The sequence below is a fragment of the Lissotriton helveticus genome, chromosome 5_1 (assembly GCF_964261635.1).
Source record: "Lissotriton helveticus chromosome 5_1, aLisHel1.1, whole genome shotgun sequence".
NCBI lineage: Eukaryota > Metazoa > Chordata > Amphibia > Caudata > Salamandridae > Lissotriton > Lissotriton helveticus.
In genome coordinates this window covers 866,597,088-866,613,021 of record NC_136065.1, presented here as the reverse complement: position 1 = coordinate 866,613,021, position 15,934 = coordinate 866,597,088, and the positions used below count along the sequence as shown (strand labels likewise).

Genomic DNA, 15,934 nt, shown 5'->3' with positions numbered 1-15,934 from the left:
TTATAATTGAACTTATGGAACATCACTGGTGGATCCTCATTTGAGTATCGTGAATACCCCCTGAGGCTCTTATACTCAAATTCCCCACCCTCACCACCACCGACTCCCTGTGACCACCAACATGGTGGTATCATACAGTAACAGTACTGTGGTGAAAGATACCTAACTGCAAGACACAATTTTATACACAAATCTTTATGTTAATTAGTACACAGTGGAGCCAGAAACAGAAACAACAATTAAGAAACAATTCAGAACCAAAAAAGAAGAGTAAACAGGCAAAAGAAGTTGGCATAACGAATCAAAAGAGTAATAAATAGGGAAGAAAATAAAATGATAATTTCATAGATCACTATTAATGCAAATACTCCTTATCATGGTCCTTCTACTAGCCTCTGGTTGTATATCTGAGGAAGCACTGGTAATTTTAGAAGATGAGTGCTGCAGTAAAGTGAGTCTTTCTGGAACTGCAATTCCATAGGACAAAACCATGCATGACTACAACGAGTAATTATTGTGCACATGCTTGTTCAACCCGATCTAGGAGCTAGTGAAGTTACTAATGCAGTTTCGCTGTAGGTTTAGCGGCTTGGGAAAAGTTTGACCTAAAAAAAAGAAACTATAATTCACATACTGTGAAACTTGCTTCTTCTGCGGGCCTAAATGGGACTCTGAGAGCCCCCTGAGCATCTTGCTAGGACGTTTGTCTTACCAACTGATTAATGTCAAATAACAAATTTCCTAATGTCATCACCTCTGCTCTCTCTTTCACCGCTAATAAGCACAAATCCCTTCCCAACCGGTGAACTTCTGAATCTTTCATTTTAAGACCTACTTCACCAATAGCTGCGGTAGCCTGGATCACATTCCATTAAATTCACTCATGCCAACTAGATCTTCATCTGGTGTCAAACATTGTGAGTGCTTGAAAGTTGGCACTTGTCTCTTTCCTGTGTAGATGCAACAAAGAGAATCTTGCCTCGAAAGTAGGACAGGTGTTTGATGGATTCTTGTCATGGCAATCGGCTGTTAACATTGGCAGAAGCTCTGATGTCACCCTATCGGTTCAGTATTGTGCCAGGCAGAGATGTGACTGCCCACGCACATTTCGGTTTTTCAGTGGGAATTCCCATGGGAACGCACATGTTGGTGTTTCAGCCAGGGACATCTTAAGGATTCTGTGGGCCCCTGTTCGAAATTGCTTCAAATTTATGAGCCAATTTCAGCTCTTTCATGCCCTCTATGGCCAGGTCACTGACAGAGCACAGGCATACTGGTCTAATTCAAAATGTGTTTGCGTCTAACATTCAGGGATAGTGACGTGTGTTTTCAATATTGTAACACAGCAGCAGTTCACTAATATTAGTGCGAATAATCAGGGACACCCTTCCATTTCTCGTATGTGAGGTCCTGTTTTGATCTAAAAAGACTATTTATGGATGTTGCATGAAACATAAACATAACATTTCACTGCAAAATGTCTGTAATTGACTCTTACTTATTACACACATTGAAAATTAAGTAAATGCAAATGGTATTTAAAACAATCTGTTTAAGAATCATTCAAGGTAATCAGTGCAATACTGGCCACAGAACACATCTGGCTGTATCAGGACCCCTGGGCCAGAGCTCACTTTGCACATGCCTTCAACCGTCTCAGGTTTCAGTGGGCATTCCTCTGGGAAACTCTGGTCAGATCCAGTACATTCATCCAATGTATTGATTGAGCCAAGCAACTTTATTGTTCCCCCTTGCATGTCTGCTGTCAATGAACAACTTTCTAACATCACTGCCGTTTCTCATGAAATTTGCCAAGGATGACCAAGATTCACTAATTATCCCACCAAGAATGTAAAGATTTGTGTAGTTAATTATGATCCTCTGCAGAAGGTCTTAGGATTATAACACATTGACATCACTTTTTAATGCTGCCTGCTGAGCTATTTAAATTTAAAGGAAATGGTAACGTTTCCTATTTTTCTTCATTTAGTCCAAGTCTTTCCGTTTTTCCCTCCATCATTTTTTTATATTAAATTCATATATCTATATTTAAATGGTGTTAGAAGAGACCAGGATGGTCCCTCTAGTTTGAAAGGGCCACATTCGGTTTTTATTAGGTAGAATTAAGGGTGATCTTTAAGTTCCTGATAAGTTTTTATTAATATTTGCTGACTCACACCTACATCCCTCGTAGGGTATGAATTTTACCATGCTCCACTAAAATTTTAAAATGATGTAGGGGAACTCAATAGCTAGTTGAAGACCAAAGGTATTGGCCACAAGATGTGGATCAGTTCACATGCTTGCCTGGGTAATAGAAGAACATTTATCAGATCCTTTCTCCTCTAAGGGGAGTGCCAATTATTTTCACCCATGAGTTTATTATTGAGTTAAGCTTAACTTGTACTGATGTTATAATCATAATCCAGTTAGACATTTTACGTACCCTTGCCCAGCAGGGTTGGACTGGCCTAGTCACACGAGCACCGTGGCTCAGGACGAGCTGAGCTCGTCATGAGCGTTCAAGGGGTTAAATGGAGTTCCCTCACCCAGCACAGCTAAGCACTCTGTTGGTAACAGCAACATATCAACATAAGGTAGAGCTCCAGTCAGTTCTACTGCACTAGAAAGCATGCTGGGTCTGCCAGAATAAAAACCAAAGGGGATGATGGACGGAGTATTGAACATTGCAAGCACTCACCCAGTCAACTGATCTGGGTTTAATCCATCATCATTCTTTAGCTCACTCCAACACCCGAGTTCAGACATGGCCATATGCAAATCGGTCTGACCCTGTGCCTCATGGTAACAGTCCAGCCCGAACTGCCAAGCCATGTCTTCCCTGGACCGGAAACAAGCATCTGGGACCGGTTTCTGGCTAATCAGCCGTCATCAGCCAGGCTAGCTTTAATCCAGTAGCAAAATGAGCAAGGGACCCACGTCTGGGCATACCCTGCCAAGTTAGGGCGGACAAAGCAAAACCAAAGGGGATGTTATGTTATGTTATGTGAATTTATTTTTATAATGCGCACAGCTACCCAACAAGGGTTTCCCAGTGCAAGCCAACAGAAGCATAACAGTGAGCTAGCATTAGCAATATTGATTAAAAAGCCAAGTTTTTAATTGGTTATGAACGTTGGGAAGCAGCTTCGCCCTCCTCATTACAGCAGGCAAGGAATACCACATGGTGGGTCCCAGTGGGGAGAAGGAACGACCACCCATTCTCGACAGCTTAATCCTAGGAATCACAAAAAGCTCATCCGCAGAAGAGCGAAGAAGTCGAGAGGGATGGTAAGGGCGCACCAGATCTTGTAAGTATTTAGGCGTAGAACCAATCTTAATTCTGAACATGTAACACAGGGCCTTAATTTTATATGATGTTCTACTTTCAGCCAATGTAGTTCTCTCATAGCGTTACCCGTGTTGGACATTCTGGGAAGTCCACAGAGCAAACGGGCTACAGAATTTGATGATGATGATGGACGGAGTGTTGAACATTGCAAGCACTCACCCCCAGTAAACTGATCTGGGTTTAATCCATCATCATTCTTTAGCTCACTCCACCACCCCAGTTCAGATACGGCCATATGCAAATCAGTCTGACCCTGTGCCTCATGGGAACAGTCCAGCCTGAACTGCCAAGCCATGTATTCCCTGGACCAGAAACAAGCATCCTGGGACCGGTTTCTGGCTAATCAGCCGTCATCAGCCAGGCTAGCTTGAATTCAGTGGCAAAGTAACCAAGGGACCCACGTCCGGGCATACCCTGCCAATTTAGGGCAAACAAAGCAAAACCAAAGGGAATGATGAGCAGAATGTTGAACATTTCAAGCACTCGCCTCCAGTCAACTGACCTGGGTTTTTTGTTAATCCATCATCATTCTTTGGCTCACTCCGCCACCCCAGTTCAGACATGGTCATATGCAAATCAGTCTACCCTGTGCCTCATGGGACCAGTCCAACCCGAACTGCCAAGTCATATCTTCCCTGGACTGGAAACAAGCATCCTGGGACCAGTTTCTGGCTAATCAGCCATCAATAGCCAGGCTAGCTTCAATCCAGTGGCAAAGTGAGCAAGGACCCACGTCGGGCATACCCTGCCAACTTAGGGTAAACAAAGCAAAACCAAAGGGGATGATGGATGGAGTGTTGAACATTGCAAGCACTCACCTCCAGTCAACTGATCTGTGCTTAATCCATCATCATTCTTTAGGTCACTCCGCCACCCCAGTTCAGACATGGCCATATGCATATCAGGATGAAACTGGGGTGGCGGAGTGAGCAAAAGAATGTTGATGGATTATACCCAGATCAGTTGACTGGGGGTGAGTGCATGCAATGTTCAACACTCCGACCATCATCCCTCTTTGGGTCTGCCAGAATGACACACTGAAGAGCAGGTTGTCACTTGAACACATCACCAGGTACGTTTGCCTCTACAGCCCACTTTCAAAATCCTGGGACCTGCACTTCCTTTGTTATGCAGAGGACATGGAAATCTATTGTGTGTAAGCAGTAGCAGTAGAGTTTTCCCACAGTGCCTCAGGAGAATAAACCCATGGAATATGAATGCCAGCAGTTTCAAACTAAGTGAGGCCGACATGGAGGTCCTGGTCACAGACTTTTGAAATAAACATGTTTATACCCAGGCATGTTTTTGATCCCGAGTTAGTCTTTGATAATAAAAAAATATGTCATGACCATCCAATGGGACTTTATTTTGAATATAAATCACCAATTACCATAGTTGATGCAAGCAGCATTGTCAGTTCAATTTCACTTCAACGTTGATCTCTGGTGAACCCCACAAGGATGACTAACTCAAAACTGGCCTATACGAGCAAACTTTACCCTGCATTGCAAAATGCTGCAGCATTTCTGGTACTCAGGCTCCAAACATTAAACTCTCCATCGTCTGCTTTGAAGAGAAGCTGCACTGACTGCCTGTGGATAAAAAACGGTGGTATTCAAGATGCTGTGCATTTTAGTAGCCCTGGGTGGGTTCCGCTATGCGGAAATCTGCGAAGTTACCAAAAAACTCTGCCATGCTACATAGAGTTCCGCAATCGGCAGAGTGTGTTAGGTCATGCCATTCACTCTGATTTTTAGCACTGGGTGTGTGTTCTGCGCTGGAAAATGAGCGTGAATGGCACCATGCACAGCGCAAGAGGGCCCTGCTTCTTTCTACCGCTCAAATAGATTTTCTATTCGAGCAGCCGCTTCCTCAACGCTAACGGATGGTTTCTCAATGTAAGCAGTTTTGACCATCCGCGACCGCCTATATTGAAAAATCTCACTGGGAAGTGGTCTAGGATTTAGTTTTCCTCCCTTGTGCTAAGAAACTTAACGCTGGCGAGCGAGGAAAATACTGTTCCATGAGTTTTTCAAAACTCCGTGGCGCACGGAGTGCAGAAAACTCTGCAAGCTCCACAAATGGAGCGGAGTACACCGCCCAGGCCTACATTTAATCGTGTTCATGCAAAGCCCCAGCATCTCTACAGTAGAAGACCCTGTACATGTTTCTAGATGCCAATGTTCTGAATCTCCTCCATAATCCCAAATCCATTTGAAGGGCGCATGACACATGCATGTTTTGCGTAAACCCTCAGGCTTTGGAAATTAAACTACCTCCCAGCAGTGCTTGATTTAGGCGTGTGGTTGGAGGTGTTGGACACCGGGGACTGTAAAACTGCGATCTAAAAGAATGCATTGTAATTGTTTGCGTTGTAACGTCATATATTCTTAGATAAGAGAGGAAGTTAGCGTGATAGAAGAAAGCAGCATGAGATGGAATCAAGACTAGCCATCCTTGGTATTCCTCAACTCTGTCAGGTGCAGAATCTCAAAGAAAGACTTTGTGCCCATGTACTTATCCTTTTTTCCAAATTAATCACGGCCTCCCGATTTACATTTTGTGATAGGTCTATTCGGACTCAAATTTGGAGAGAAAATATAACTCCTTTTCCCCAAAGTGCCTTTAGCCTACGCAGTAATTTGTTCCTATCTGTTTCCTTGTTCTGTCGCACTGGACCGCCTTTGAATGAAGCTCTGTGAGTTCAGTGTTCGGCTGCGGTCAGCTAGAGTTGATGTAGTTCACCACATGCCCTGTGTAAATAAAATACAAATTTAATTATTGGACATATGATCTTTAAGCATTCAAACAAAGCATGCACGTCAGGCAGCTGGCTGTCTTTTGCCTCATCACAGTTTTTTTACTGCCCCTAACCAAGCTACATTTGTCCAGTTATCCCACTTGGGCCCCACCACCACAGCTGTTGAATGTCACTCCGTGTCAGAAGTGGATATTGGAATATAGGCCAAAAAGGTACATATAGATAGATAGACAGACAGGTAGATAGATAGAGTGGTGTCAAAAACATGTATCACAAGGCACAATGAAATTAAAAAACAAATATCTCATGGTTGCCTGTGAAATACAGATTTCATCATTATAATATTAGACCCCAAACCACTTTGTCAGGGCTACTTCATCAATGTTTCGGTCTCTGTACATCCGACAAGTACACAAGACCATCCTCAGGACCAAGTGTTAAGTTGTGCAATACTGTTGACCCTATCTGGCATTCAATATAGAGATAAACCAAATCCAACAATTAAGCAGAATCTCAGAATCACTCCTCCGAGTCACAAGATCTCAAATTCACAAATGTAGTCTAATATAGATGCAATGAATATGGGTGAAAACCTCATAATATCGTTATCTGGCCAGACAAGATAATAATTATTAATACAATTCAGGCTATTGTATAAAGAAGTAGGACTCGCCACAATCTTTACTATATAAATCTTTTTTTTGCTACGTTATTAGCATTATGTGTAAGGGAACGGATACATGGTTGCCATATCCCTAAAATAAGTCAACCGAGTTGTAAATATCTCCTTCAGGATACACCTTGTGTTGTTAATGTTCATACCTAATCTCATGGGTTGTATGTCGTTTCAACGCATTCCGTTGCAACGCATGCCTTTACCAGGCATGCGTTACAACTGAATGCTTTTTTTACACATAACCTTTCCCACGAATATTCCTTTACCACACATAGATTAACGATTTTCGTTGTTAATTTATGCATGATAAGGGCATACTCTTGGGAAAGGTTATACCCCTCCCCTGTAGCCTTACGTGTCCCCCGCCCGCAAACATTCGTCTATTTACCCCTGCCCTTAACCCTCAATCTTTTTTTAAAATTTTTTAATTCCCCCTACCTCTTCACGTTGTCGTCTCGTCTCCTTCATCTTCATTGATGACGTCCTTCATCGTAAAGAGAAGGCGGAAGTTTCTTTCTGTTTCCTCTCTAACGAAGCCGATTGTCTCCACTTTGCCTCGTTATTTCATTTTCTTTTTTATGGGGGGGAGACCCCCCCAACTCCCCTTTTTATTCTCACTTTTTTTTTATGGAGGAGGCCCACGATGCCCCCCTTTTTTTCCCTTTACCACACATGCCTTTATTATGCATCTCGTAGTAAAGGTATGCATGGTAAAGGCTTTCGTGGTAACCACGCATGTGTTCTAATGCATGCATGGTAAAGCCTTTTGTGGAAACGGCTGCTTTGTATTGGCAGTTTCCCATCTCATGTGGGAATAATGGTGTAGGAAGGTGGATACCTGACTATGGTTACCCCAGATTTTTTGCCTAGTGTTTAGCTGGTTTTCGACTTTGTTGGCCTGGGATCCTGCTAATCAGGGTCCCAGGCTATCTGCACTCACTGTAAAATGAACTCCATGTACTTTAGATACATCTCCAATTGGAAATTGGGTCACCTTACGAGCCCCTGTATAGTGTACCTTAGGTACCCAGGGCATAGGTGCATCCAAGGCCTACCAGGGGCTGCAGCATATCTTTTGCCACCCCTGGCTGGCCATCCAAACTGACACAACTGGCTGATCACTCAGCTGGGGCAAGGTCGTGTAATCACCCCTTGCTGAGGTATAGTATTCCTATACCTGCCATTATATATAGACACATGTATACCTATAAGTCACTCCTATGGCAGGCCTTAACAATCCTGAAGGCAGAGTGCTTGGTTTTATGTGAGATGAGGCTCTAGCATGAGCTGAGCCTGTCTTCAGCTTTCGGAACCATGTCCTTATAGCTGTTCTATGATATAGCCATACCATATACTCTTAAGTGCATTATAATCCTCGCGGTTAAATGCTAACTCTGGTTTGGCTTTATCAAAACATGTAGTGTAAGGTGTCATACGCTTTGGAATACTACCCCCTCGCCAGTTCTGGTGACGGGGGTAGCATTCCACCCTTCTAGAGGGAGAAGACATGTTGTTCCTGTTAATCCCAGTTAAAGTTAACCAGAGCCTCAGCATCACAAAATGAATGCTGCTGCCACAGACACAAGTATGACCTCCTGCTGCTGGGAGTCCTTCCAGTGAGGGAGGCCTGGACAATAGGTTTCCTGTCTTGGGAGGTGCTAGCACTACCCCAGACAGGCCATAGTGTATTGGGGCAGGGAGGGCAGAATGAAATGAGACACTGCCTGTGGCACACAAGGTGTCCCATGCATAGCCCGGTTCAAATTAGTTGCTGGGGCACTCCAGCCCCAGCTCTGGCGCGAAACTGGACAAAGGGAAAGGGGTGTAACCACCCCCTTCCCTGGTCCCACCCATAGGAGGGACCTAGTAGGTAATCCAGCCCCTCAGATTAGTATATAGGTAGGAGTCAAGAGACTTTAGATTTATTCTGGACTGAAACTTAAAAACAAAACTCTGGACCTTTGACGATCTACTTCAAGGAGTGACCACCCTGTGCAAACAGGCACCATCCAGCGATCTGCAGTTTACTTTGTTGACGGTCCTGCAGGAGCCCGAGCACAGAGTCCAACGAGAGACAGACTTTCAGACTTCTGTGACCCCGATCCACAGTCCTGCAAAGCTGAGACCCGTGGAGGCGACGAGAGACGTGGAACCGGCCATCTTGAAAAGCCTGCTCTTTGCTTCTTGTGCAGCTTCTGAGGTACCCTCGAAGTTGTGCATTGGGGATTGAGAAGCCCCAACCCCGAGCATCATCTGCACCTAAGATCAGCCCTCCACACTCCAAGAGTCCTTTGTGGGGCCCTTCTGCATTTTCCTGCTCGATGCGTCTGTCCGGTTAATTGCCCGTTGACTAGTGGCCTCTGTGACGATGAACCTTTGAATCTACACCACCTGCCTGGGTGCTCCAGGTGGGCCCCTGCTTCCCTGCAAAGGAGCAGCCCTATAAACCTTGCTGGTCTAACTCAAAACGAATATTCGATTCCTGCGTGGGTTGCATTTGCCAAGGCCTGTTGACTCCAATCCGGAAGCCGACGCCACCAATAGTGACATCCTTTGTGGGACAGTCCGTATCCAGCTCCTGGTTGTCGTCCACACCTCCTGGTTCACGTGGCTGCAGAGTCAAGCTTCACGACATCACCTGATTTATATTTTCACTGAGCTTTCCATTGGAGATATTGGCCGATGGCTCTGAAAGGACCATATTCACAGCATCAATAAACCTTAGTCTACCAGGTTGTGCCCCTAAAATTCTGATAATGCCAGATTAACATTGTATGCAGGACAATGTAGATGGTATGAATTTAATTTACAGGCACTAGATCTATGGCTATTATATTTTTAGTGGCTGTGATTTTTACTTTCAAGTTCTGCCAATATGGTACTAAATATGCCAAATACGTGTAGTTATAGAAAGACAGGGTTACCGTGTAGTCCATACAAAACCTGGGTTTGCTTATCAAAGAAGACACAGCATTCAGTATGGAAATATTGTAATGTGCTTTAGAATATTTTAGTAATGACTGGCAACTTACAGAGCTATGCATTGTAAGCAAATTATTGATCAACGCTTGGTGATCCTTACACCTAACTGAAGTGAATTTTCTCAGATATACACGGAGTTATCTTATTGTTGTTGCCAGCCTGGGAAAACCTGCAATTGTATCTCATCAAGAAACCAATTTAGTTGACAAGAGAGCATTACCCCGAAAGTTACTAGCATTACACCAACTATGGGTGATCTTACACCTAGATCTATTGGAAAATTGACAACTTCATTTCCTCTGGCTCTCTCCTATCCCCTCAGGAGCTGGAAAGAAATTTCAGCCTGCCTGGCTACACCACTACTGTCTATTTGTAATCATTCTCTCTCCATGGGATCTGTACCTACAGAGTAGAAAAAGACCACGGTGGTTCAGCTACTGAAAAAAGCAGCATCTGATCCATCAGTCTTCAGTAATTTGTAGCCTAAACCTCGCCTGCTTTTCCCAGTAAAAAATATCCCTTTCCCTGTGAAAATTATGGAGAAATATATTATTAAACTTACACCAGACTTCCTGGAACATCACTCTCCGCTGGATCACGCTCAGTTGGGGATCTGCCCTGCACATGGCACTGAATCAGCTCTTGCTTCCATTCCGGACAACCTCAGAATGTCAGCAGACAATGGTTAATTTGCGACCCTTGTCTTACTTGATCTGCCTGCTGCTTTGGATACAGTCAGACCCAACACCTTGATTTCCAGGCTGACTGAGGTCAGGCTCAAAGACACAGCTTTGAACTGGTGTAAATCCTACCTGGAAGATAGCGTTTCAGCCAACCCTCTTTTCATTCCAAGTTCAAAGCTGCTGGACAAAGGTACCTCAGAAATGTTCTTTAAGTCTGACCTTGTTCAATATTTACTTAAGGTCTCTGGGTCAACTGATCAGAGCACATGGAGTAAAGCTCATGAGTTATGCTGATGACACTCAGTGAATCATATCACTCAACCACTTTATTCCATCTGCATTGGAAGACTTTCATAGCTGCTTGCATTAGATTTTGGCATGACTGGGTCTAAACTCCATTAAAATATAACAGAGACCAGACTTAAATCTTGTGTTGGTCTTCCGTCAAACTTGCTTGTCCCCCTTAGACTTCTAGCCATTACCAGGCATTCCTCTTCCATCAACCTCATCTTCGGTTCGTAATCTCGGATTCTTTATGGATGAGGATCTCTCGCTTTTTGATTAGGTAAACAGATTTCTTTCCTCGTGTTCCTTCTTAACGCTGGTAATCTGTAAATGGTTGCCTTGTCTTCTAAGGTAATCTCTCTTTCTTATGGTGCAGTACGCTACAATAGCTAAACGATTATTCACACAGGGCAGTCAATGAATACCAAAATGTTGGAAAACATTGTGAAATATGTCCATACAGAACATGATCACCTCTTTGTTAGACTTCTATAGTAGTGTGTAACTTGGCGGTATTTCCATTCTGTCTCTAAACTTGCCAGAATCTCATTGTGTCAATGCTTTTTGGATCTATGTGTTGTCCCAATGGCCTAGACCTGCTAGATTTGCTTTATTGCTATTGCCAGGGTCTTTGAGGTATTGCTTCATGCTCTGTTTGGATTGTTCTGTTTCCTCTGCTTTGCTGATACTGCTATTATTGCTATGGATGTTCTAGAGTCAAATAGTCTCACTGTTTTTCTTTCAGATTTCCTGATGTTATATCTCTGAATGCCCAAGATACGCATTGAAACTGTCGCTTTGCCTTGCAGGTACTGGCCATATGGCTCTGAAGGTTGCCAAATTCATGGATTCCAGGGATTCGTAACAGCTTTATCCAGCATCAGCTCCTGTGGTGCAATCGCCTGGGACAGATACAACCAGTACTGTACCAGTAAGTTTCCATGGCTACTTATTTATTTATTATTTATTTATTAATTCATGAGTTTTCTACAGGGCGAACATCATAGCCATAGAGCTGCCCAGGGCTTTTGGTTCTACATTTGGACAAAAACCTTTACATAGACAATCATAGGTGGAATTCATGGTTAATGGTGTCTGCATTGAATCTGGGACCATGGAGTTAGGTACATTCCCAGATTTACTAACACTAGTAAACCAGGGATTGTGTCACAATGTTACGTCTTCCCCAGTAAGGCGTACAAGGAGGAATATATTTATTTCTCTGTGTTACTTCCTCTTTTTAGCTGTGCTGCATTCTGCATCACACATAGAAAAAGGAATATGCCTCTAAGGATTGTTTTTGTGCAGGAAGGGAAACCTAGTGCCTTGATGTGCAAGTAGGGGTACCTTTCAACGCAAAACAGTCTTTAAAGGCATTTTTCTTTTTCTGTATGTGTTGCAGAATGCATAACACTTAGAAGAAGAGAAAATGACACAGATAAATGAAGATATTTGACCTTGTTATGCCTGGGTCTGCGAGGAGCACCATTTTTAAGACTACCAGGTTTACTGACCTTAATCGATCAGGGATTGCGTCAAAATCCATGGGCGGATGCATAGGAACGTACATGCTCCACCCATGGACTGCCTCACTGACGCAAAGTAACACCTGGCAGTGTGCTGCCTTGCCTTAATTTGTTTTAACTAACCACAGAAAGCCACGCCAAGTGGCTTTGCATGGCCTAGTAAATCCCAGCTAAGCATCTGCATAGCCTTGCGACTGCTTGCTTCATGCAAGGACACTGCAAGTTCTTAGTAATTCTTGGACTGTATATTCATGGTTGGACAGTAATGCTTAGGCGGCAGATTTTCCAAGATCCCAAGGCATTTTGGGGCATATTACCAACGATTAGCGATATTTATCGCTAACGATGCTTAGCAACGAATTTTTTAACGCTAAGCATCGCCAGAAATTATCGCAGAGATAACTTGCTATTAGCAAGGTTTATCTCAGAAGTGATAAAAATCCTCATGCTAACTGCCAAGTTAGAGATTATCGCTGGAAAACCAACGATAATCTCTCGAAGTTTGGCGTTAGCTTGATAATAGGGGCTCACATACTTAGCCATGATATCCACCTTCCATAGGATATCATGGCTAAGTCAGGAAAATACCAGGTGTAAAAAAAGCAGTGCTAACCGCGATTAGCGCTGCTTTTTTTCTCACTAACAGGATTAGCGAAATCCTTGATAATAGGAGAAATGTCGCTTAACAACATTTCTCCTATTATTTTTCTCTGGAACGCCCCCTTTGCATCTCATTAGAGATGCAAGGGGAAGCGTAGAGAAAAAGGGTGCTAACATGCGAATTTGCGTGTTAGCACCCTGTTGCTGATAGGGAGATCATTTTATCTCCGCTTTCTTGGCTTTTAAAGCCAAAAAAGCGGAGATAAATCCCTTGATAATATGCCCCCACGTATCATATCAAATTAATTTCACATTACACTACTGATCTGTTGCCCATGTGCATTTGGAAAATCAATAGCTCAAGAAGTCTTTTGTATAGTCAAAACGTTTCTGGTTGGTGAAGTCTTCTACACAAACACACACGCACGCACCCACACCTACACACACACACAGACCCCTTCACATTATTCATGTGTCTTGTAGCGTCACCTCACTCTCTTCATCGAGAAATGCATTGCTCAGAAGGGTTGCGAAAATAAATGCTGATTTGTTGTCGACAAGGTGTGACTGCACTTTTCAGGGCACCGCAGAAAATGTGCAAATACTTAAAAACGGTTACAACAGGTTTAGAAGAATGATTCAAATGCTCTTGATATGGAAAGTTAGGGCCTCTTGCTGCGTTGAGTTTTTATTTCTTTGTATTGTGAAAGCCCGAGGTAAATGTATGTCAGTGAACATCTGAGTTCCCAGAACAACAGTTACTTTATCTCTCCTGCTGGAGGCATTTTCGCATGCATATTCTGTGCAAGAATGGCAACTGATCTCCTCGCCCCAAATTTCAAACTGTAAGTAGAGCACTGTAGAATATTGTGCATTCATTTAAGTACCTGCTCTCCTTATAAAGCTGCTTTATGCACCCATATCACCTACCAGCCGGTGACAATTGTACCACATTGTCTCCAGAGATAGCTGCAGTGCTTCGCAGCTAGCCCCAAACACTCCTTGGGAATGGGGTCACTGTTATCTAGACTCTGCATCCCGAAACCTCCACCAGCCAAATAATAAAGGTAGTGTGAGGTTACCCAAGTTCTGCATTCAGATTATGTTTATTTGGGGCAATGCTGCCCTTGAAATATCATGTTCTATAGAGGTCTAGAAACAGGAAAATATGCAAAACATTAATTAGATCACGGAGCAAAGATTTTTTTAATTTATTCTTTGTTAATGTGGAACCAACATATATCACCTAAGTCAATAAATCAACATGTAAATGCCATATGGTGAAAAAGTGAAAATTCTCACTGCTGAATACAAGCTCATGTCATGTCCTAAGATATGCGGAAACTTAACCATGTGCCCCCCCCCAACACCGAATTCACCCAACTCGCAATTCGGCATTACATGCAAGCGCATTATTACAAGGCATGGCATGTCAGTGCATTGGCAGTATTCAGTTCAACACGTTGGTCGCCAGAGTCACTACCAGGAAGAGCCACTTTAGTCTAACATCTGTGGAGCAGCTTCATCAGGTGACCGGGTCTCCAGTTCCAAGCGCTCATTCCTTCCAAGGAGGACCAATGAAGTCTTTAAAGGTCCCCAGATATCCTTGGGTCGCGGCTGAGGTGTAGTCAGCATCTAGAAAGCGTCTAGTTGCTGCTGGCAGTAGGTGTTGTTCTGCTGCTAGTCTTTAGCGGTGGGTACCCGACCACAGCCCCATGGCATTGCCACTCTTGCTTAGTCAGCTGGAGGGTACTAAGCTTGTGCATCCCAGCTGGAGTATCCTTTACATAGCGCAGCAGAGCCATCAGGGGTGTGTCTAGGTACCTGAAATTTTATCATCCGTGACTGAACAAGGATTATTGCATCTCTCGCCTCACAAAATGGTAATTAAAAAGTTGTATATACGAATTCACACCAACACAACTTGACCCTTCTGATCAAAAACCTCCCCTATGACAGCAGACACACTATTGCAGGATCTTATAAAAGTGGAAGAGAGGCGGTATTAGGAGCGAGAGTACAACAAACAAAAAACTGAAAAATATGGCCAAAAATATGGCAATCATATCTGACATTGGTTGGGTCCATATATTGGTTGAGGGGTGTGTGTGTCAGGAACAGGACAGTCAGCTGCGGGCAGGGAGCATACCAAGGCTGAGATTATATTGAAGACTGAGAGAACACATCCAATGTTGCTGATGTCACATTTGTCACTCTTCGTTCCACCCCTCACTACTCAGAATGTATCGGAGATGATTGTAAGCAAGCAACAGGTAACGGCAAGAGCACCAGAGGGGCAAAGGGACCCTTCTTCATTTTATTCACCTGGACACAACCGTTGCAGCTCCAGGTAAAACACAGCCCACTGCTGAAAAGCAAAGAACCTCACCAGCCTAAACCCCAATATTGGACTAGCCTTCTACCATGCAGTTCTCTGTACATTGGACTGCTTCACGTCATGAAGTTCAAACAGCTCCTACGAAGAAAAGATACAAATTGACTGGTGCAATGCTTGAGTTAATCTCAACGACTAGTAATTACTCAAGGTCGCATACCAGTCCATCATCATTTTTTCCCACCATACCACCTCAAACAGGAACCAGCAATATCCAAATCAGTCTTGGTCCTGGTCCAATAGGAGCTGTCCATTCAAAACTGGCACTAGTGGTCCCTTCTAAATAGAAACATAAGCAGCCCCAGACCAGGTTCAGCATATCTGGGCCTCTTCAATAGGGTGTAACTTGAGTCCTACGGCACAGTCAGCATGAGACCTGTATCAGAACATGTGTAAGCCCACTGGATAATACAGATAACTTGTTGATCTATATCTTGCAATTAAACAACATATATTACAATGTGTTCCTAGGAAGCAGAAGCTTTCTTCTACTATGGAAATGTGTTTCGAGTGAATCAATGTTTTTTAAATGGATAGCATGATAAAAGGCACACATTAACTGCACCTGAATAATCAATCAATCAGGGGATTTTTAAACCGTGCTACTCACCTATGAGGGTCTCAAGGCCCCTGGGAGGGCCGGGGGGGGGGGGGAGGGTGCAGCTCCGATCGGC

At 43.6% G+C, this 15,934-nt stretch overlaps 1 protein-coding gene across 1 annotated transcript in view; it reads left to right on the top strand.

The window, feature by feature from the left end:
- Nucleotides 1-15,934, top strand: part of RGR (retinal G protein coupled receptor) — a 173,206-nt gene that overhangs the window by 71,167 nt on the left and 86,105 nt on the right. Inside the window, exon 3 of the mRNA XM_078641122.1 lies at nucleotides 11,549-11,670. Coding sequence (XP_078497248.1) covers nucleotides 11,549-11,670 — 122 coding nt within the window. The remainder of the gene's footprint in view (nucleotides 1-11,548; nucleotides 11,671-15,934) is intronic.